This window comes from Odocoileus virginianus, chromosome 7, assembly GCF_023699985.2.
Source record: "Odocoileus virginianus isolate 20LAN1187 ecotype Illinois chromosome 7, Ovbor_1.2, whole genome shotgun sequence".
In the NCBI taxonomy this organism is placed as follows: domain Eukaryota; kingdom Metazoa; phylum Chordata; class Mammalia; order Artiodactyla; family Cervidae; genus Odocoileus; species Odocoileus virginianus.
In genome coordinates, this window is record NC_069680.1 from 76583950 (window position 1) to 76606233 (window position 22284).

At 48.7% G+C, this 22284-nt stretch overlaps 1 protein-coding gene across 1 annotated transcript in view; it reads right to left on the minus strand.

The window, feature by feature from the left end:
- The window catches only part of DRGX (dorsal root ganglia homeobox), a 29747-nt gene that overhangs the window by 1759 nt on the left and 5704 nt on the right, over positions 1 to 22284 (minus strand). The window contains exon 6 of the mRNA XM_070469839.1: positions 1 to 512. This exon is cut by the window's left edge and continues 1759 nt beyond it. Within this exon, the coding sequence (XP_070325940.1) occupies positions 247 to 512 (266 nt within the window). The 3' untranslated portion in view covers positions 1 to 246. The remainder of the gene's footprint in view (positions 513 to 22284) is intronic.

A 22284-nucleotide genomic window follows, 5' to 3' on the forward strand; every position in this document is an offset into this window, starting at 1 on the left:
CTCTGGTACCCACGAGTCCCATCGGGACCCGACACCAAACAGGCCGGGACAGAACAGCCCCACTGGGGGGACTCCAGAGGCACTCTCCATTCACTGGGGGAGCTGTGGTTCTCGCTTCCTTTCCTGAGTCTGAGAGGAGGCGCAGGGCAGCAGGCTTCTTCCTCGCTCTTTGGAGAGTTTTCCGTGGGGGCCGAGGCTGGGAGAAGCAAGGGGGGAGGGCACGGCGGGCTTGGGCACTCGGGCCCCTCATACGCTCTTCTCGCCCTCGCTCTGTTCCTTGCTGGGAGGGGTCTTGTCCTGGCTGCCGTCGGGGGGTGCCGGCTTGGCCACGGGGCTGGGGCTGCTGCTGGTGGATGGCAGGAGGTTGGCGGACTGCAGGACGGCCTCCGAGTGCTCACGAGCCTTCATGCGCAGGGCGGCCACGCTGGCCGTGCGGTTAGTCTGGCAGCCGTAGGTGGGGAGGAAGGAAAGTCCCATGGGGTCAGGGACACAGCACGAGCACAAGGGGCCCCCTGGAAGAAGGAAGAACAACAGGCTGCCATCACTGTCCACATTTCAGTCTCTCAGACTTAGGGTTGGGGGCAAGGGGTTGATTGATGCTGTTTATTTCCAAACACTTTAGGGAAAGCTGACAAGAGCTCAGGACCCCAAAGATGCACAAGTCAAGAGATCCAACTGATAGTACAACGGATTACCAGCAGAGCGTCAGGGAGAACCGGCCAGTCTCGGTTCCCTTACCAACAGGCTGTGTGGCCTTAGGCTAGTATCTTGACTTCTCTGAGCCTGGGCTTGTCCTTCTATGAAATGAAATGATCCCCACCTCACAGGATCATTATGAGGATCCAATAAAGTAATGCCACACTCTCCAAACTATGTGCCAAAGCATCTGCAAGAACTCACAAGGGCCCTGCAGGGATATTTTAAATTTTCAAGGGCAGGCGGAAGCCAGCCACATCTATCAGATGCCATGTAAGCTGCTTCACAAGGGAGCTCACAGCTTCAACGGGAGATCTCGCTCCACTCCTTTCAAGGATGTTGTATTTCCATGAAGCCAGATTTTGCAAACACCACACAAATAATCCACACGGAACATAAAATGAGGAGCAATGGCATCCACTGTGATTCCAAGTTTAGAGAAGTCATGCAGAGTTCACTGATGTACTTTCAAATAGAAAGTAATGGTAACTCTTTAAGAATAAAAGAAAACTATTATTTTTCATTCAATTTACATGTGTTATTTTCAAATGACTACTAAGCTTTTGGGACAGAAACACTTACTGAGTTGCTTGGACCTAATCATCTAATGAACAGAACAGTAGGTATTTTTTATAGCCCAAGAGAGACATGAAACATTAACCTGAGGTTCAAGGGGCACTCAGGGCACTGTGAACTAAAGTTTGAGAAGTTCTGAAGGTCTTGGTTTGGAAAGGACTCAGTACAGGTTCAAAGTGTGGAATGGGGCTTAGGAACAATTGTCTGGCCCCAAGGCTGCTGGCCAGCACTGCATGAACCTCTCCAGGCCCAGGGCTGGAGGAGACCTTTCTTTTCACATGTCACCCTCAACGGTGCACTTATCCAATGGCTGTCTCATGAGCACCTGGCACCGTTCTTGACCCTAGTGACCACTCAGCAGGAATAAGGCAGCAAGATCCCTGGCATCATGGAGCACAGTTCCAGTGCAGAGGTACAGTGTAGTCCAGGCATGCTTCATGTGAAGGCAGGCAGTGGTGAGTGCTATTTGAATGAATGGAGTGTGATGGAGTGAATGGAGTGTGATGCTTGGTAGATAGCTGAGTGCAATGTCAAAGAAACAGGGACAGGAACACCCAGGAGAGAAGACCAGAGCAATGGCACTGAAGTGGAGACAGAAGTCACCCGCAACAAGTATTCAGAGTGATCAAAGTCAGGGGCTGCAGGGGAGGAGGACAGCCAAGGAGTCAAGGAATCACCAGGGCCAGGCAGGTTGCAGGGAGAGGAAGCTTCAGCAGACTGGAGTCAAGTGTCTGGAGCGTAACTTCCTTGAAGAGAGGATGGGGAGGCTGCTGCGATGATGCAGTCCCAGCTGATGGCAGTCTTAGCTCAAGGTGGCTAGAGGGGAGGTGGTGAGAGATGGCCAGATTCTGGATTTATGCTCAAGGTGAGCACCTATGCACATTGCTCACAGACTGTAGGTGGAGGGTGATGGAAAAAAGAATTCACAGATGACCTCTGGGTTTGAATGAATGAATGGTGGTGCCATTTCCAAGATGGGGACCAACAGAGAGAAAGGGGTGTTTGTGTGTGTGTGTGTGTGTGTGAGTGTGTGTGGGGGGGGGAGGACATGGAGAGTCTAGCTATGGAATCCTGAGGTCCTAATGTCCATCCAAGCTCTGTGAACACAGCTGAACCATGATGGCACCTCCACGAGGGCAGGTGTGCAGGCAGGAGACACAGAGACCTGCATCCAGTCTGGGTGGGTGGACTCCGCTGCCAGCATAACATGATTTGAGAGATATCCTGAGCCTCTGGACAGGTCAAATGGTGCCCCCCACACCCACCCACCACATTTGTTTCTTGCAGAAGATGAGCATCGAGTATCGCCACAGCCTCTGCCCCAGCCAGTCTGGGCCAGCTCCAGAGACTATCCCACCAGGGGAGCAGGAGATGGGGCACTGAGGCCCTGCCAAGGACATGGGAGTCAGTGCCTGTCCCTGAGGCCTGAGACCTAGGAGGGGGCAGCAAAGCCAGCCCCTCTAGGTTCCACCCACCCCTTGACTCTTCTAAAAGGGCTCACCAGCTTTGGAAGAAGTAGCATTGCAAATAGGGAGTAGCTTTGGACCAAAATCCTTATCTGTTGAATGTAATCAAAATTCCTCCCTGTGGTCTTCAAGACCTTGAGTGCTGGGGCCCCCAGTGCCCTCTCCTCGTCCTTGTCATATGCTATCCAGGCTTCCTTACAGATGTTCAAACCACCGTCACAGTGAAGCCCTACACAGGACCTGTGATCCCTGGAGCAAGCCCTTGTATGTACCAGCACCGAAGTTCTAAGCACAGTGACTTTGCACATCTCAGCTTTGGAACAATCCTAGGCAGCAGGCTCTATCCCCTTTTGCAGATGAGGGAACTGAGGTGAAATAACAAGTGGCAGAGCTGGACCTCACACTAGGCAGAGGACTGGCTCCTTAACAACTATGTCCCTCTGTCTGGAGAGAGGACACACTCTTTCCTCTACCTTGGACCCTTCATCAGGCTCTGCCTGGGAGTGAAGAGATCTTTCCTCTGACTCGGGGCTCTTGTCTCTTTTTAGGGCTCCATTTGACCACCATGTCCTCAGGGAGCCCCTTGGGACCTCCCATCCAAAGCAGGTACCCGGGTTATATGCTCCATCAGAGCCTCATGCTCCTGTCTTCAAGGCACTGGCCACAAATAGTAGGTGGGTCATTAATGGTTTGTGACTGGTTTACTGTCCGTCTGCCCCACACACCCCCAAGGGGGCCTAAATCACTACTCTGTCCCCAACCCTCAGCACAGCACCTGGAAAGGGCCAGGCCCTTGAGAAATAGCTGTGACAGGCAGGAGGGAGACAGGGAGGCCCACCCAGGCCTGACACCCACTTGTGGGATCAGCAGCCTCAGCAGCACTAACCATGCCTGCAGCTGGGGCATCCCCAGCCTCCTTTCCCAGGGACAGGCTTCCCTGTATGGGAGTCAGGCTCCTTTCTCTCCCCGGAAGCACATTTGGGCATCTTTCTCTTCCTCTCCAAGCCTGCTCAGAAGCAAAAGGAAACTCACCCTTACCAGCACCCACTGTGGTCTCTTGTCATCATTCTGGCCACCCTGAGGGGAGGGCATCACTCAGCCCCACATTCCAGGTAAGGAAACAAGGCTCCAGGAATTGCCCAGGTCCACTCACTTTATTACAGAAGGGGGCCTTCTCCTGCAGGTCGTCCCCTGCTCCTCGAGTATAATAGGAGGTTAAAATGCAGCCATCACTTCCTGCCTCAATTCTGATGGAGGGGCCGATACAGCAGGCAGCAGATGGCAGGATGAGCGTGAGAGGAATCACAAATGCCCAGTTTACACACAGAACTCTGACAGCCCATTCCACAACTCGCACTCTTAGCTGGCTTTTGCCTGGTCACGTTTCCAGTGACAGCAGGAAGCAAACAAAAAGTTAAAGGGTTCAAATCCCACATCCCGCTGGTTCTGCTTCTCCCGCGTGCTCACAGCCAGCCGCATACTGACAGCAATCTGGCCTCTCTGAGACCGGGGGTTGCGATCTTGGGTGGGAACAGCACCTGTGCCCTGAGCTCAGGAGCCACCCCGAGGGCCAGGACTCACCCAGCAGGGGAGGTCTTCCATCCCTCCAGATCCCTCCCGAGGGGAGGGAAGCGGGAAGAGAACAGAAGACAGAGCACAGTGAACCCTCTCAGCAATGGGAATCCTGATGATTTTCCTTTCTGTGCCTGCTTAGAGCTTTTCTCATTTTTCTACAATATCTGTGCATTTCTTTTAAACACATAAGTTTGATTTTAAATGGATGCTCAAAAGAAGGAAGACTGATATTAGACCCCCACCCTCAGCACATTTGGGGAGGGGCCACGAGGGGCTGGGGATCTGAGGGGAGCTGGGCTGGGGCTGTGGGCTGCGGGGGACCCTAAAGTGGCCACAGTCCCCAGACCCAGGCCTGGGCAGCCAACCCCATGTCAGACAAGCCCCAGAGGTGCAGGTTCATCATACGTGTCTTGGGCTGGTTCTCATCCCCAGCAAGGCCTTACTCTGATAAAGCACCAGAGAGGGCGTTAATTAGGCTGTGACTCGGTGATGAGCACATCACCTGCAAGATGAAGAAGTGCCACTTGGACAAGACACAACCTCCGGGATCCATAGTCTACTCCTGATAGTTCACACCTGCAACAGGCAAGTCCCCATTAAAGTCATCAATAACTACATTCCTGGCCCACAAAACCCAGATTCAGAAGTGGAAGATATAAGTTAATTCATGGAATGGAGGGAGAGAGAGCGTCTATGTGGCTTGCCTACTTCACCCCCCACACTAGACATGGGGAAACTGAGGACCAGATGAATCCAACGACTCTGGGAGACTCTGCTTATAAACTGTAAGGGCTATGCCTACGGCCTTTTAAAAAAAAGGAAATTCCAACATAGGCTACAACATGGATGAACCTCAAGGACATTATCTTAAGTGAACTAGGACAGTCAGAAGAAACACAAATTCTGCTCGATTCCATTTGTATGAGGTACCTAGTATAGTCACATTCATAGAGACAGGAAGTAGAATGGTGGTTGCCAGAGGCTGAGGGGATGGGAGTCAGGGGTGAGGTGTAATAGGTACACAGTTTGGAAAGATGACAGAGTTCTGTAGATGGATGGTGATGATGGTTGTACAATAATAAGGACATATTTAACACTCCTGAACTACACACTTGGTTAGATAGAAATTGGTTAAGATAGAAATTTTATCATATGTGTATTTCACCACAATTAAAAATAAATTCTTCAAAACAAAACTGTAAGAGCCGAGGGAAAGTGAGGTCAAGGTCCTCAAGAAGATGAAGACCGCTCATCTCCTTATTGCTCCTCCAGTGGGTGAGGACCCCCAAAGTGTCTCGGGCCACCCCCACACACATATCCATGAGCAGCACCTTCAACCCCCCCAACCCACCACATCTCTGGCCGAGGAAGCATCATGAGGTGTGCACGCCTCCCTTGAGCCCTGTCTCTGTCCCTTGACTATACAGTACCGGTCAGGTGGGGATTCCCAAAGCAGGACATCAGACCCTGAGAGATGTGCCCAGGCCAACAAAAGTCTTTGGCATGAAGCCTGTCACAGATGTCTCCCTCTTTCCTCACCAACACCCCAAGTCTGAACAGCAACTGAGTGTCTATCAAAGGGGGGCGATGCTCTTTGAGAAGTGAAAGTCACTCAGTCTTGTCTGACTCTTTGTGACCCCACGGACTACATAGACCATGGAATTCTCCAGGTCAGAATACCAGACTAGATAGCCTTTCCCTTCTCCAGGGGATCTTCCCGATCCAGGGATCAAACCCAGGTCTCCCGCATTGCAGGCGGGAGTCTTTACCAGCTGAGCCACAAGGGTTGCTCTTCGGTGAAGACATAAATGACTGAAAGCCACATGGAGGAATGCTAAAAAAAATGAACCACTGGGAATCGCCTCCTCTCTGCTCTGCCCTGCCCTCCCTGGATGAGAACACAGAAGACATACCGATACAGAAGGCAGATACAGACAAGACCAAGAGAGGCCATCTGAACAACAGACAAGCTCGAAGGCAAACACAGAAACAAATCTAATGCAATGATATTTATCAGGGAAATGGGTAAAGTCTGTGATCTGTGCCCAACTGTTGAGAAGGGGATGTGTCTCAGCAATAGAGCATGTGGTCGGTATGACTTCACAGCAAGTTCACTGTGACACCATACGGTTCTGGGTTGCCTTAACAGAGGCAGAACCTGCCGAAAAAAGGGAGGGTAAAGTCACAGTCAGACCATCAGGCCAGAGGGAGGGAGTTGTGGGGAGAGTGAGAAGACTGGAGGCCATTTAGGCACAGTGGATACTAGGAAACTGCCTCTCCCTGGTTTAGGGTATAGCAGAAGCAGTAGATGGAGGGAGAGAAAGAGGGGTTTTCTTTTCTTTACCATCAGTGTATATGGTAGTCTCTCTCTGGGGGTGATGGGTTTCTGGTCATGGGACACTGAAGCCCCCTTGACAGGATGTTGTAGAGAATCTTCAGGCACACTGTGGGCTAACAGACACATTTTTAAATCCCTTTCAACAAAAAATGACTGGTTTTAGAATGGGATGTGAATTATAAAGCTATGTCTTCCTTCCAACTTAAACATGCTTTCAGAATTTCAACTGGTTTCAATTGAGCTTAAATTGTCCAAAAACCAGCATCTCCCTTAATTCCCATAACCACTTTTTAACACGGGGGGAAAATGATTTCTACAAATAGGGTCCTTTTAGACCTAACTCTTGATGTCTCCATGATTTCACAGTACCAATAGTAATATGAGATTTCTCCAAGTGTTCTCCTGCCTGAAAAACTTCATCAACCTGGAGCACTGTTGACAACAGAAATAGCAAAATATGAATGCACCCTTTGCAATGCTCAAGACAGCGGTTAAACCCATGGTTACGAACTGAAAACCCAGATTCCAAAACACATGCATTTTGCCCACAAAAAGTAGGCTCAAGGCCCTCACCACATACTTGAAGACTTCCAAATGCACGGCTAACAAAACTTTTCTGTCTTACAAGGTTGCCACAAGCTAGAAAGCAATGAGACTGTTAATAGCAGAAACACTGATGGGTAATACTGAGATAAAAGACAAAAAAATTTATAAAACAGCCAAAAAATTCAACATGCATAGTAACCTGGAGCCATTTAGTACAAGGCAAGCAAAGTGGCAAGCTTTAGAATGGCCTGAAGCTGCTGGTCCCCGGCCACAGGAACCACCACAAGAAACAATGTTTGAAAGGGCTCAAGTCTGTGTCTGCTAGCGATGGGGTGACGTGGAGTCAGCCATAAAAGAGACTGTCCTCCTCTTTACTATGTCAGGGTGGTAGCAGATACTTTTGCAAATATCTACGCCAAAACCGAGTCATATTTATCAACATCCTATAAAATGAGAATGGTGACAGGACACCTCTAGGGTCTGAAAGCCAGAGGCAGCCTGCAAAGGAGGAGGAAACAGGCTTTGAAGTTTGACTCCTGGTTCCACTGTTAACTGGTCATGGGACTTCACACCATCTTTCCAAGCTCCAGCTTCTTCATCTATAAGAAGAGGTAATATATCTACCTCTATAAATCACCCAGTACTAAGTTCTCAAATAATTCATGACCACGTACAAAATAAAGGGCAAGAGTAAGTTACAATGCACAGCTTGTTCTAGTTACCAGTTCAATTCAGTGACCAGCAAAAATCTAGACTTGCTCTGAGCATCCCCGGGAGGACACACAGAATGAACAGTGAGACCCTCCTCCAGATGCGCAGCTGTGTTGTGAGCATCCTTCACCCTGCCTTACACAGTCCCTACATGGTTTTCACAGCTGTGTGGCTTCCTTGATGAGCCATTTCCATCAGATCGAAAAGCAGAATAATTTATTCTGCCAATAGAATCTTGAGGAGTAAGCCAACAAACTTTAAAAGTCTCATCTTTTCATGTCTGGATTTCCATACTTGGGGCTCTAGTTTTCTTTTGTTTTTTTATCTGTCAAAAAGCTAAAATCATGAGTGGTCTAAAAATTAAATTAGTTACAAAGGAAGTCATTCCCGTGTGGCAGATAGCAACAAAAAATTATGAAGAAACTAACCACCCAATTCTAGAGAATTGACTGAATAAATTATAATCACCTTATTGAATGCACTAAAGCTATGACAAAATTATACTGTAAGAGGATATTTGGTGCAAAAATATAGTAATAGTAAAATATTAAATTTTAAAAGTAGGTTAAAAAAACAGTAAGTCAAAATTATCCCATTTTGTGTGTGTGTGAATATATACATATATATCTGTATACACAATAATACATATATACATAGTACATATGTGTATATGCACACATACAGCCATATATCATATCAATATATGGTCACAGGCATATATAGTAAATAATACTATTTAGAAATAAAAAATGTTTATAAATTTAAACTGATTTTTTAATTCGAAATAAGTTTCAAAATACATAAATTTATTGGAGATACATATTTATAAATGGGAAGGAAAAAAATGTACCAATCACAAATATTCATCATGGTTGATTCTGGATGCTAAGATAAGCTTTATATTTTTCTTTGTATTTTGTTGTATCTTCCGCTTTTTCTAAACTGACCGAGTATTACTCTCACAATAAGTGTGTCTTTCTCGTGACTCGTGATTTCCCATCTCCTTTCATTCCAATGATGGGAGAGATGCTCTCCTTTAGAAGAGAGTTCCACTGAGGTTTCTAAGGAGTAAGAACTGTGTCCTCAGCACCCGGCCGAGACTCCGTGACTGCTAATGGCCTCAGTCTGCACTGGAGCTATTGACTGGCAAACGTGGACCTAAGGACTGGCCGTGGAGGACCCACCAGGAATATTTCATCGATTTCCTGTTTGGTGGGGATCGAAGTCAGTGATCCCTTGCACGGGATGCAACCCAACCTGCCAGCCAGCAAAGCCCCTACAAGGCCAGGACTTCTTCCCTCTCACCTACCAGAAGTGCCATCACCCAAGCCTGTGCAAGAGCCTCCCGCTCCCCAAATGCAGACTGAAAATTATTTTGTTTGGAGAACTTACTACCTCCTGGACACTAAATTAAAACGCACAATTAGATTTCCATTAAGTTACAGCAAATTCTGCTGAATTGATTTAATCGGCCTACATTCCTATATGACATCATGCTTTAAAGGCTTGGCCTGAACATAAATACTTAATGTAATAAATACAGTCTGAAGTATTTGATCTCCTCGGCAGTTTAATTGATCTCCTACAGAGACTGACAGGAAAAATTAAGTTAGTTCTGTCTCGTCTTTGCCAATAGCACATTTTCATCATATAAAGGCGCAAGAACGATAATTTTGGTTACAAGTAGAGCTCTTGCACACCAATTTTTTGCTAAATGGTCATGTTAAGGGTAAGAATATTGAGCAAGTAAGTGCGTAAGTGGATTTATAAAACTTTTCATATACATATAGTTCATTTCTTTTTTGCTTCATAGCAAAGTAGAATAAACATGTTCTGTGATTCCTAATACCAGTTCCTTACAGTTTGCAAGGACTGTGGGGTAACAGTGTTGGCAGAAACCTATAATATTTAAGCAGAGATTATTCAATGCCGTAGCTAACTGTGTTCACCTATAAACAAATATACAACAGGGTCCAATTCACTCCCAGGTGACTTCTATCACAGAACTCCCAAACTGCTTTCTCCCATCTCTGTGTTACGGTTTTTATTGCCTCTTTAACAGGAGTTGTGTTTATTTTTGTACCCACCTCACCTCCCAAATTTGCAGGGTAAGAGCCTTCACCTATCCTCACCCCACAGCCCTGATTCTAGAGCTAAAATGTCCATTCTGGATACAAAGAAAACACTCGATTATATTTGGGGGAGGGAGGAAGGAAGGGGAAGTCTGTCTTTCCTGATCTAGGGAGCATATTTTGATTCCTCAAAGTTGCCATCTCCCAGGTCCTAATCTTCCTCAATACCCCATGAAAAGAAAACCTATGGTCACCACAAAGCTACTCAACCTGATTAATGCCAAAATCCCCAGGTTCATTTGGCAGGTTACCCTGGGGTGGTTTAGTTGCTAAGTCGTGTCTGACTCTTGCGACCCCATGGACTGTAGCCTGCCAGGCTCCTCTGTCCATGGGATTCTCCAGGTAAGAATACTGGAGTGGGTAGCTATTTCCTTCTCCAGGGAATCTTCCTGACCCAGAAATAAAACCCAGGTCTCCTGTACTGCAGGCAGACTCTTTACCAACTGAGCTACAAGGGAAGCCCCTACCCTGGGGGAGTAGACGCTAAATCCCTCCCCATCAGTCTCACGTGTGCATGCACTGTCCCGATATTTGTTTATTCACTCAGCAGATGCTCTCTGATGGGAGTCAGCTCAACCAACCATTTCTTGTGCTGTGACCCAGTCTGGGGCCAGGATCAATGTCCTGTTTCTGCTTAGGTGCCTTTGAGGGGGCAAGCAAATGATGACAGCACCCAGATCCAAGAACCCTGCTCATCAGGGGAGCAACAGGGACACACACTCTAGGTGATCTGATGCCAGTGAGTGCCACCCTCCCTCCTTCCAGCAGCCCCCTGCTGCCTCTGGGCATAAGCTAGGAGCCCTCTGCTCAGCTCTGCACTCCAGGGCCCCATTGATTAGCAGGAAGGGCAAACCCATCAGCACCCATAGGAAATGGCTTCTGGAAAGTGAGTTGCAGTTTTTAAAGCCAGGAGAATGACAGCAGGGGCCTGTAAAAGGAACAGAATCAATATGGGATGTGGGGAACTGGACAATGGGACACTTGGGTCCCTGGCTTGTCTTACCTCTGGCAAACACACTATGTGACCTTGGGCAGTCCTATCCACCTCTGAGCCTCAGTTTCTCCTACTGTATCCTGGAGAAGTGGTGGTAACATACTCATCAAGGAGATTCCTTCCAAATGTTAAGTGCTGGCATTCTTCACCCCTGTCTTCATGATATCGGCTAGGCACAGAGGATCTAGGGCTGACCCAACCAGATCCCCCACGAGGACAGATCATGCTCCAGCCCTCAGGTGCCCTGTTTCCCCAACACCTGCACCTTCGGAAGTAAGCCGGGGTCCTGCAAGGCTGTGTTGCTTTCCTGAAGCTGCACACACTGCGGACCTTAGGCCAGGAGCCTCTCCCATTGAGTAGTGAACTCTGCAGTAAGTGGGATCCTCTGCCCTAGTCAGACTTCACTACCTCATACTCTGCACCAGCCTCTGTGTTAAGGGCAGAGGTGAATGCCTTAGAAGGATCTAGAAGTGATTCAGATAAGGACACTGCCCTTAAAGCACTTATAGTCAGGACTGGGAAGTTAGGTGAGTTCAAAAACAAACCTCTCAGGACTTCCCTGGTGGTCCACTGGCTAAGACTTTGCACTCCCAATGCAGGGGGCCCAGGTTTGATCCCTGGTCAGAAAACTAGATCCCACACGCCACAACTAAATTCCCACATGTTGCAACTAAAAGCTGGTGAGGTCAAATAAATAAATAAATATTTGTTTAAATCCCAACTCACGTCACAAGGCCAGAGTATCCTCAATATCTGTGCAGTCAGTCTCCACAGAGGGCCTTTGATGAACCACGCTCCCAGTGTTCACACCTGTATGCAATTCCCTCCACTTGTATCTGAGCTGGCTCTGTGAGCAGCTTCCATCAATAGAATTCAGCAGAAGTAACACTGTGCCTGTTCTGAATATAAGTCTTTAACAAGACCTGGCATCTTCTGCATTTATAATCTCGGGATCCAACCACCATCCAACTCCCACCAAAGAGACAGAGAGAGAGAGAGAGAAAGACAGGGCACTCTCAGCATCCCTGCCAGGGCACCAGGAACAGAGGCATTGCCATCCTGCATGTATCAGCCCCAGCCACCATCTGACTACAACCTCATGAGACACTAGGCAAAAGCAGCAACAGAACCACCCGGCTGAGCCCAGCCTGTCCTGGGAATTGGGAGAGACAATAAAACAGCTGGGCAGTCCTACTGTCGCTTTTATTATACTAAGTTGGGGGGTAAAGTAAAACAGTACTGAAAATCAGAATAGAGGTTATCAGGGGAAAAAATTACGAGCCATTGGCTCTTCTTCATGATCATAGACAAAAAAGCCCTAAACAAGATATCAACCAGTCCATCTACATATAAAAAGAATAACATGTCACCTCTAATTTGGGTTAGTTCCAAGAATGCACAATTGGTTTAACATTAAACAATCAACCAATGCAATTTACTGTATTAATATTTGAGAAAGAAAATTCCTGTGGTTGTCTCAACAGCAGCAGGAAAAAGTATTCCATGAAATTCAACATCCCTTCATATTCATGATTTTTTAAAATAATAATTAAAATAAAACTCTTAGAAAACTAGGGCAGGAGAAAAATATCTTTACTTGATAAAGTGTATGTTAAAAATAAAAAGGCAGACAGCAAACATGATGGTGAAACCTTCATGAGGTTGTGAGAGCTTTCCCCTGAGATCAAGAATAAGGACATAAAGCCAGTATCAGTCACAAAGACCAGCTATTGTATGATACGATTCCACTCAGTGAAATATCCGCAGTGGCAATAACAGAATGTCCACAATCTGTAGAGACAGAAATATTAGTGGTAACATGGGGCAGGGAAGGTTGGGGGAAACGGTGACTGATTGCTAATAGGTCTGGGGTGATGAAAATTTTCTAAAGTCAATCGTATGATGGTTTCACAGCTCTTGTCTATACAAAAAAACCACTGAGTTGTTCATTTTAATGGGTGCATTGCATGGTATGTGAATTGTATTTCAATAAAGCTGTTACTGAAAAAAAGAACAAGGCAAGGATGCCTATTATCACCACTTCTATTCAATACTGTAGTAGAGGTTCTAGCCAGCACAGCTAGACAAGAAAAAGAGAAATAACTGCAGTCTGCCCTTCTGTATCCCCAGGTTTTACATCCTCAGATTCAACCAACCAATTGAAATCAACCCACCAACTGGTTGAATACAGAGATGTGAAACCCTCAGATATCAAAGACCAACTATATTCATTATATTACAACATTTTCTATAAGGGACTCGAGGATGGGCAGGTTTCAGTATGGCAGGTGGGGAAGGTCACCCTGGAACCAATCCCCGTGGATACCCAGGGATGACTGTATAAGGTGGAAAGGGAGAGACATATTATTGTCGTTATCTACAGGCAATCTGATCGTAAACAGAGAATATCATAAAAAATTGACAGCTAAACCTAATTACATGGATAAATCCCCCACATACGCCGAGTCAAAGGAACCAGGCATGAAAAACACATCCCATATGATTCTATTTATATGTATACACATGTACCATTCAAAAAAGTTCAGACTAGACAGTAGCGTTTCAAAATGCCTACTCAGGTGGCTGGCAAAACCACGTTACCATTACAGTCAGCATAATGGGTTTTTTTAGGGGCAAGAAAAGTGATATGAGAAGAATGGGGCATGGGGATTCAGGGGCTTCTGGGGTCCAGGCAGAGTTCCAGAAGAAGGGTGGCACATGAGTGCTTAAATTATTCAGTAAGTTCTAAATGCATATTTTCTGAATTTTCCTGATTATCATAGTTCCTAACAAAATAATTTTAACTGCTTACTAAGATTGTGATTTTTCTTTAAAAATCACAACACAGAGGAAAAAGTGATTAAGAGAATTAGGGAGAAAATGTTTCCAGGGGCTTGAAAGAGGAAGAGGCTGCCTCCAGTTCTGTTTAACCCTGATGGGGAAACACTTGTTGGCCAGTAAAGCCCTCCCAGTCTTAGACTCTGGACGCTTTACCTTGGCTTGGAAGCCCAAGGGCCAAGTCGGGAGGACACATTCTGGGGTAACTATGGGGCTTTGTTCCCAGGAAGAACATGGCCAGACCCTTTCCCAGCACTGGATGCCCTGCCCCTTGCCTCTCGCCTCTCTCCTCATCCTCACACATGTGATGCAGGCTCAGGACGGCTATTCTGATTGCAGCATCGACCGAGCACCCGCTGCATGACAGAACACCCTCATCTGGAGGGACCTGGAGGGATGGAGCTAGACTACAGGGCTGGGACCAGGTCTGCCTGCCTCTGGGCTCCTCCCCACCTAGGCCTCACGTGGGACCAAGGCCTCACCTGGAGCAGGTAGAGAGGGGAATGTAAGAGGAGGTCAGACCTCCTTCCTCAGCTCTGCTGCGGTTCTCTCAGCTTAGGCCTGACTCCAGGGGTCCATAGAAGACACCGAGAGTCCCCACAGACCTGCCTTGCCTCGCAGGCTGCCCATCCTCCCTCTGGTCCCCATCTTGTTGAGGACGGTCAGCTGCGATGCCCCGCCTATCCGGGGAGAGTGGCTCCACGGCTAAGTTATGAAAGCTCTCCCCTGGCAGTTGTAAGGAGTTTCCACCTCACACCCAGCTCTCCGAATCACAGGTTAGATACAGCCAGGCTAAGTACACAAGAGAGAGGGCCTCCACCGACGGTGGCCCGTCCTGCAGCCAGCACTTCCCCGGAACAAACCCAAGCACTTCCCTCGGCCATTAATAACCTCCTCTGCATTAATTAATTAATGAATTGTGAACATAAGGCTGGCCATTAACACAGTGCAGGAAAACTCTTTGTGCTACAAAGCCTTTTTCTCTAGACACTCATTATTGATACGCAAACCCTGGCTTCATGGGGTAGGGTCCTGCTGCCTTTTTCTTTTCCAGTTTCCATAGGACATCCAATACAGAAATACACTGACTGCCTGCCCGGTCAGGATGGGCCCTCTCTGACCACCCCGGAATACAAAGCACATCACTGGCTGCATGAAACCCCAGGGAAGGAATGAGTGTCCTGACCAGCAAATCTTACCAGGGATGGAAAGGAAACACCATCACTGCCAAAGATCAGAACAATGGGGGTTACAGGAAATAGGTGAATGACAGCAGTGATAAGGGCTTCCCATGTGGCACTAGTGGCAAAGAACCCACTTGCCAATGCAGGAGACACAAGACACAAGGGGATTTGAACCCTGGGTCGGGAAGATCCCCTGGAGGAGGGCATGGCAACCCACTCCAGTATTCTTCCCTGGAGAATCCCATGGACAGAGGAGCCTGGCAGGCTACAGTCCATAGGGTTGCAGAGTTGGACAGGACTGAAGCAACTTAGCACGTCTGCATGGAAGTCATAAAGTTCACAGAAATAGTAGAAGCTTGGAAGAAAAGACGTTTTATTGGATCTTAGAAATATGAGTGGGACCCAGTGACTTGGAAATGAGAATGGAGGAATCTAGTTAATAATGATATTGTTAACTCACACCTCCCACTGGTCTAGAAGCCTCAGATATTCTAACTCATGCTCCCCCCATTTATTCCTATAAATTCAGTCCTCTAATGTCAAGATCCCCAAATTTACAGATGAGGAAGCAGAGGTAGAGATTCCCAGTACTTTACTCAAGTTGTACATGGCTAGGGACTTCCCTGGTGGGCCAGTAGTTAAGAATCTGCCTTCCAATGCAGGGGACACAGGTTCGATCCCTGGTTGGGAAACTTAAGATCTCACATGTCACAGGGCGACTAAGCCCATGAGCCACAACTAGAGAGCCTGCATGCCAAAACTAAAAGCCAACCAGAAAAATAAATTAATTAATTAAAATAAATAAATAAACATCAACAAAAATTAAAAGATTAACATGGCTAATGAATGCAAGCATGAGGATTCTCACCAGGCAGGCCACCCAGAGCCCTTGCTTAAAGCTACTGCGCTTGTCAGCTGCTTGATAATTAAAGCAGAAAACTTTCACAAATGTGTGGTTTTCAACTACCTGGCTCTATTACCAGTGGAGAGTCTCCTGGCCCCTCTGTTGGACTCAGCCCAATGCCCATCCAGGGGCCTGCCCAGCAGAGACTACAGGCTAGTCTGCCACACTTACAAATATAGGCTCTCTGTTTAACCAGCCCAACCAAAGGGTTCAAAATCTCCTGTCCTTCAAGGGAACCAACCCCACCTCTCATGCTTCCTGGGCTCCTGATTGCTTGCGCAGCCTTGCTGACCCATCTAGATACATCCCTCCATAAAAACCCCTCCATACACCCCAACGCTGAACCTGCTGAATAGGTATCCCCAGTGCTCCAACCCCAGAGCTGCCCCCCAGCCTCCTGGGGCCTGGCAGCAAGCAGAGCAGAGTCACCCAGCCCAGGACATGGCAGGGGCAGGACTCCAGGAGGTCTCTGCCCTCAGCCCCTGGCCTGAGGCAAGTCCACCAAGCCAGCCCAATGTGTGACATGCCAGTTCTGAGTTGTGCAGATTTTCCAAAGCCAGGGGTCCTTTCCAGCTTCATCCTGGTTTCCCCAGCTCTCCAGCTGCTTCTGAACCCCAGGACCCTACCCTCAACACGTCTCTCCATGCAATGAAAATGAGGGCCTCTAATTTCCTAAGAAAACTATAATCCAGAGTTTTCTGCTACTGACTTCTCAGTCTGGGTACTAAAGCTCTGCAAAGCAGCTGGGAGACCTGTTCCCCTTCATCTTTTCTGGACCACATTCCCCCTTAATGAAAAAATTAAAGGCAGAATCTAGATACATCCGGCATGTGCTAAGCCACAGTGAAAGAGCTGCCAGCACTCAGCCAGTCCACCCATTCATATTGGAGGCAGGGCTTGGGGACACCCCACAGCTCTGTGCTCTGGCCCCCCACCAAACACAGTCCCTCTGTAACTAGCTCTCTGGATCCATTCCTGCTGTCTTTTTCTCCTCCAGTGCCATCCACTCCGGGCGGAGATAGTCAATATTCCAAGAACGCTCTTGTTCTCAGAGCACATTCAAAGCTAGTGTTGCCAGGAAAGTGAGTTCAACAGTTACTTAAAGGACCTAAGGACTTCAAGGACCAACTCCTAAAGCAACTCAGCACCCTGTACCTTGCCAACCTCCAAGCTCCCCCACAAACACTCCTGGAAGCTCTCTCAATGTTCCCCAGGCAAAGACTCCACATCTGTCACAACACCACCTAGAATCAGAGGACCAAGATTTCCTACTCAGAGTCCCTCAACTTTATAGAGAATGCTCTGCAGGCGGTCAGCTCTAGAACCACTGGCCGGGGAGGGTTCCATGTGCCTCCAGGGAACTGATCCTGCCCCGGCACTGGGAGCCCACATTCCCCTCACACTTAGGCCGGGCATTGGTGCATCTTTGGCTTGGGTCCTCAGGCCCTGGTCTGGAGTCTTGTGAGTGACACCAAGAGTGCCATCCAGGGCAGGGTCAGCACAGTGCTGTCTTTGGTCCAGGGCTATATGATCCCACCAGGACCACAAAGTCTGGAGAGAGAGACATGAGCACTGGTCTGAGTCCAGAAGCTGAAATTCCCTTTGATTCTTTTCCTATGGGTCATTTGCAAGTTGCTTCAGGCCTGGAGGAGTGGGCTAAGATCTCTGGGCTGTGGTGCTCAGCTGACAGTGGTCCTGGTCTCTGGGTGAGTCCAGATTCCCCCACCAGGGCTCATACCCAGTGGACTCATAGCTGCTCTCACTTGCCAGGGAGAAGAGGTAGGGGGTGGCATGGGGCGGGGTCCAGAGCCCCTACAAGCAGGTGCCCACCCAAAGGAATGAATGAATACATCATGTCTGGAGGAAAGAGCACATCAGGACCCATGGAGATCAGCCCTGATCTGAAAGGGGAGGCCTTGCTGATATAAATGACATGTGAGCAAATGGTTTTCCTTCATGGAACCTCAATTTCTTGTTTATGAAAAGAGGGATGGGCATAGAAGCCCAGATGTATACCTTCTAGCACCCACATGCATCAATTTCCCAACATGAGGGCACCCCCTTGTTGGCCAGAAGCCCCTGAGAAGCAGAGTTCGGGGCACCAGCCTTGCCAGCACCTGGCTGCCCAGCCACTTGTGCGGGTGAACTCAGGCTGGGTGACATCCCAGAGGTCCTGGAACTGAGCCAGGCCTAGAAAATTGGGATCGCTTCTCTCTTGGGTCCAAACTGGGCCATGCACTTAATGCTGTAGCTCGAGGAATCCTGATAGAAGGAGACATTGGCTGTAAGAGTCTACAGGTCATAGGCCTCAAACCAATGAACAAACGTTCCACAAAACAATCAAGGGTTGAACCCCAGGGCATCCAGAACCTGACTTTCAGGTACACACTTGTTACCCCAGGTCCGGAGGCAGAAGCAAGTCTGCCAAGCACATCTCCAGGGACGGCCAAGCCCACCGGGACTGCAGCAAGGCTGTGCTGATCAGCTGACTTTGTGGAGACTTCTAGCTCAAAAAACCCCACTGCCGGGAGCGCCACCTCACAGGGTCAGGCACTTTTAGAATGCAAAAGTACCCAGCTAATACCAGCTGTTATCTCAGAGCCATCCCAGCCCCACTGACCTATTGTGCAGCTCTGGAGTCTCCCTGATACATCACTGACTCCGCTACCCTATGTGAGAATTAAATGGGCCAAATGTGAGACAGTTTTAAACAGTTCATGGGGTTCTCACAGCTAGAATACTGGCGTGGTTTGCCATTTCCTCCTCCAGAAAGAAGAAAAGACCGAGCACAGCAGAATTGATGCTTTCGAACCGTGGTGATGAAGACTCTTGAGAGTCCTTTGGACAGCAAGGAGATCAAACCAGTCAATCTTAAAGGAAATCAATCCTGAAAACTCTTTGGAAGAACTAATGCTGAAGCTGAAGCTCCAGTACTCTGGCCACCTGATGAGAACAGCTGACTGATTGGAAAAGACCCTGATGGTGGGAAAGATTGAAAGCAGGAGAAAAGGATGACAGAGAATGAGGTGGTTGGATGGTATCACCAATTCACTTGATATGAACTTAGGCAAACTCTGGGAGATAGTGAGAGACAGAGAAGCCTGGCATGCTGCAGTCCATGGGGTTGTGAAGAGTTGAATCTGACTTGGCAACTTAACAACTCTCACCACCAGGCAGAGCACAGAAAAGGTTTTCAATAATCACTCACTTCCTGCCTTTCCGACACAACTTAGCTTGCAGAGACTAACAAGCCAGCTGCTCAGAAAGACCAGATAGTAAGGACCATGATGGGTAAGGGGTAAGGATGAGCAGCAAGAGGGGAACTTTGCCAGGGAAGGCAGAACTGAGGAGGAGCCATGACTACAGGGAGAACTCAGAAAGCAGAGATGGGAGGGGTGGAGTAAAATTGTCCCCCACAGGAAGGCAGGACGCAGGCTGGTCTGACCAAGGATGTGCCCATTTGGCCCAAAGAATTGGAAACCACATTTAAAAGATGGGGTTATTCTAAATAGAAATCTGGATTTCTAGCTTCTCCTGAAATTTCAGTCATTCTGGCAATGTTGGTTCCATATATCCATTTGCCCACCAGGGGTTGACTTGAATGGCAGTTGACACTTCAGTGGGCAAATGCTCCCTAGCCCACCCTCCACCCCCACCCAGTTCTGCTAAATCGCAAGGCACCCCTTAGCATGATCCTTGCATAACTGCTGACGGTGGAGAAGCATGCCTTTTCCCCACCCCTTGCTCGAAAGTGGGAGAAAGATGCACAGACTGAGAAGGTTGCGAGTTTCAAATGATCAAGAAGAGCTCATTTGTATCTGAGGGAGCGAAGGCAAAGCCTCACACACTCGCTTCGCTCACTGCCTGCCTCTCTCTGTAAACATGGAGGGTGCCGCCTGCCCCAGCACACCTCATGTCCCTGACTGTAGCCAGGAAGGCCTTCCAGTGGGATGTCCAGGCTTCCCAAGCAAGTGTCACCGCAAGGCACAAGGATGTGCCCTGGTTTTGTGTGCACACTGTGATTCCCATCACCTCTGAAGAGTCCTGCACACCCCAAGCCTTCCCCTCCACCAAAGGTAAATCTGTTTCCAGCAAGGCAAGTTCAGGGCAGGCCCCAATGGTGTACTGGGGTTGGGGGGAGTACCTACAAGCAGAGGAAGAGGAAGAGGATGACAGATTCGCCTGTCCCTCCCCCCAGCCCTGCCTCCTCCTGATCCGTCCTGTGTCCCCCTCTCACCACTGCCTTCGGCCTCTCAGTGACAGGCAGGCAGTCTCTCCTGCTCCCTGCCAGCAGTCTGGGCCTCTCTCCCCTCCTTCAGCCACCACAGGCCTCCGCCAGGGCCTCAGCTTGCCACAGATCCCCCAAAGGCTGTCCCATCAAAGAAATGTGGGATTCACCTTCAACTCATGACGCTGGAGTGGGGCAAGCAGAGAATGTTTATAGAATAGACAGTCACTCCCAGGAGCTGAGTTGGCCCTCACCGAAGCAGAGATGATTCAACAGACAGACACAGGATTGCTCCTCTGTCTGGACAAGCTCCCTGAATGATACCTACATCCCACTGGTAATCTCTTTCTGGACCCTCCTTGTAGTTGAGACCCCCCACCTTCATTCTCAGCACCCTGTCTTCTATTAGTCTGTGACTGTGTCCCAAGGCCACTCTGTAGAGGGCCTCTACGTGGCCCCTGGAGCTGAAGGAAGCACCAGGAGGGCATGGGATCCAGAGATGGATGGAGCTGAGCCTCATCCTCCCGCACCAGGATTTGCCCAGCTGCCTGGACCACTCAGAAGTGGCTCCAGGCCTCAGGCCCCCACTTCCGACAGTGAAAAATCCCACTTGAGAGTGCGGTATCCAGGGCCTGCAAGCTCTGGCCCTGCAGCTTATCTCTTGGCCCCATTCCGTGAGCACCCAACATACAGGCCATTCTCCAGACAAGCCTGGATCTCCTCCCTGCTGCTCTGCACTCCTGTTCCCTGTGCCTGGAACACCCTTCTCCCCTTCTCGCCCTTTAGGAGATTCTCCAGGGAGGCTCCATCATGCCCTCATTCAGACTCCAGAAACTACATTTGCAATGCAGATTGCCATGATGTGTGTGTGTGTGTGTGAAGAACTTGCTGGAGGGAGACCCCCTTGAGGCCAGGAGAGCCCAGACCCTAAAAGAGAACACAGGAAACACTCTAGGGGGGAATCTCCCACTACTAAAAGGCTATAGCCCACACCTGCACCTCCACCTCGCAGACCCACTGTGACAGACAAACCCCAGCGCTAACAATTGCTGCCCCACACCCACTCTGGTGACCAGCCCTGCTCCCAGCCAGTACAGCTGCCTGGCTTCCTCACAGAGTGGGTTTGGGGCCAAGAACTAAAAGACACTGGATGGACCCATTCATCCAGTGGGTTGCCCCAGAAACCCCCGACGGACAGTCGCATCAGAGTCCCTCTCTGTCGGCCTGACAAAAATGGCCCAGATGGTTTCCACCCGTCAAACAATAGCAGCCTTTGAAAAGAGAGCAAATCTGAGAAGACCACAAGCTCTAACAGTTCAAACCGCTGACCTGGAGTAGGAAATAGCAACCCACTCCAGTATTCTTGCCTGGAAAATCTCAAGGACAGGGGAGTCTGGTGGGCTACAGTCCATGGGGTCGCAAAGAGTCAGATACGACTGAGCACGCATGCCGATCTCTGACATCAAGAGGCCCCGGGGAAGGCTGGTGGGTGAGTTGCATGCATGGAGACGGTCCTTGCAAGGTGGGACAACTGTCCACTGCAGGCCTCACTCATGAGCTGCAGGCTAGCACCTAACACTGGTCAACGTGAAGCAGGGAAAGGACAGGGTGGGATGAATTGAGAAAGTAGCATTGACATATATACACTGCTGCTGCTGCTAAGTCACTTCAGTCATGTCTGACTCTGTGCGACCCCATAGACGGCAGCCCGCCAGGTAAAATAGATACCCGATGGAAAGCTGCTATGCAACCCAGGCAGCTCAGCCTGGTGCTCTGTGATGACCTAGAAGGGTCGGGTATGAGGAGGGGAGGCGGTTCAAGAGGGAGGCGATATATGTATATATATATATATAATTATGACTGATTCGCATTGTTGTATGGCAAAAACCAACACAACACTGTAAAGCAATTTTCCTCCAATTAAAAAAAATTCTTTTTCAATTGAAAAATAAAATAAAATCAGTACCAATGCAGTGGTTCCTTCTGAAACAGCCACCTCTTGGCCAGTCCTTGGCCAGTGCACTGAAACTTAATGACATTCACCTGTATTCTCAAGACATATAGAAATCAAACAAGACAGCATGTGTGCAAGAGGA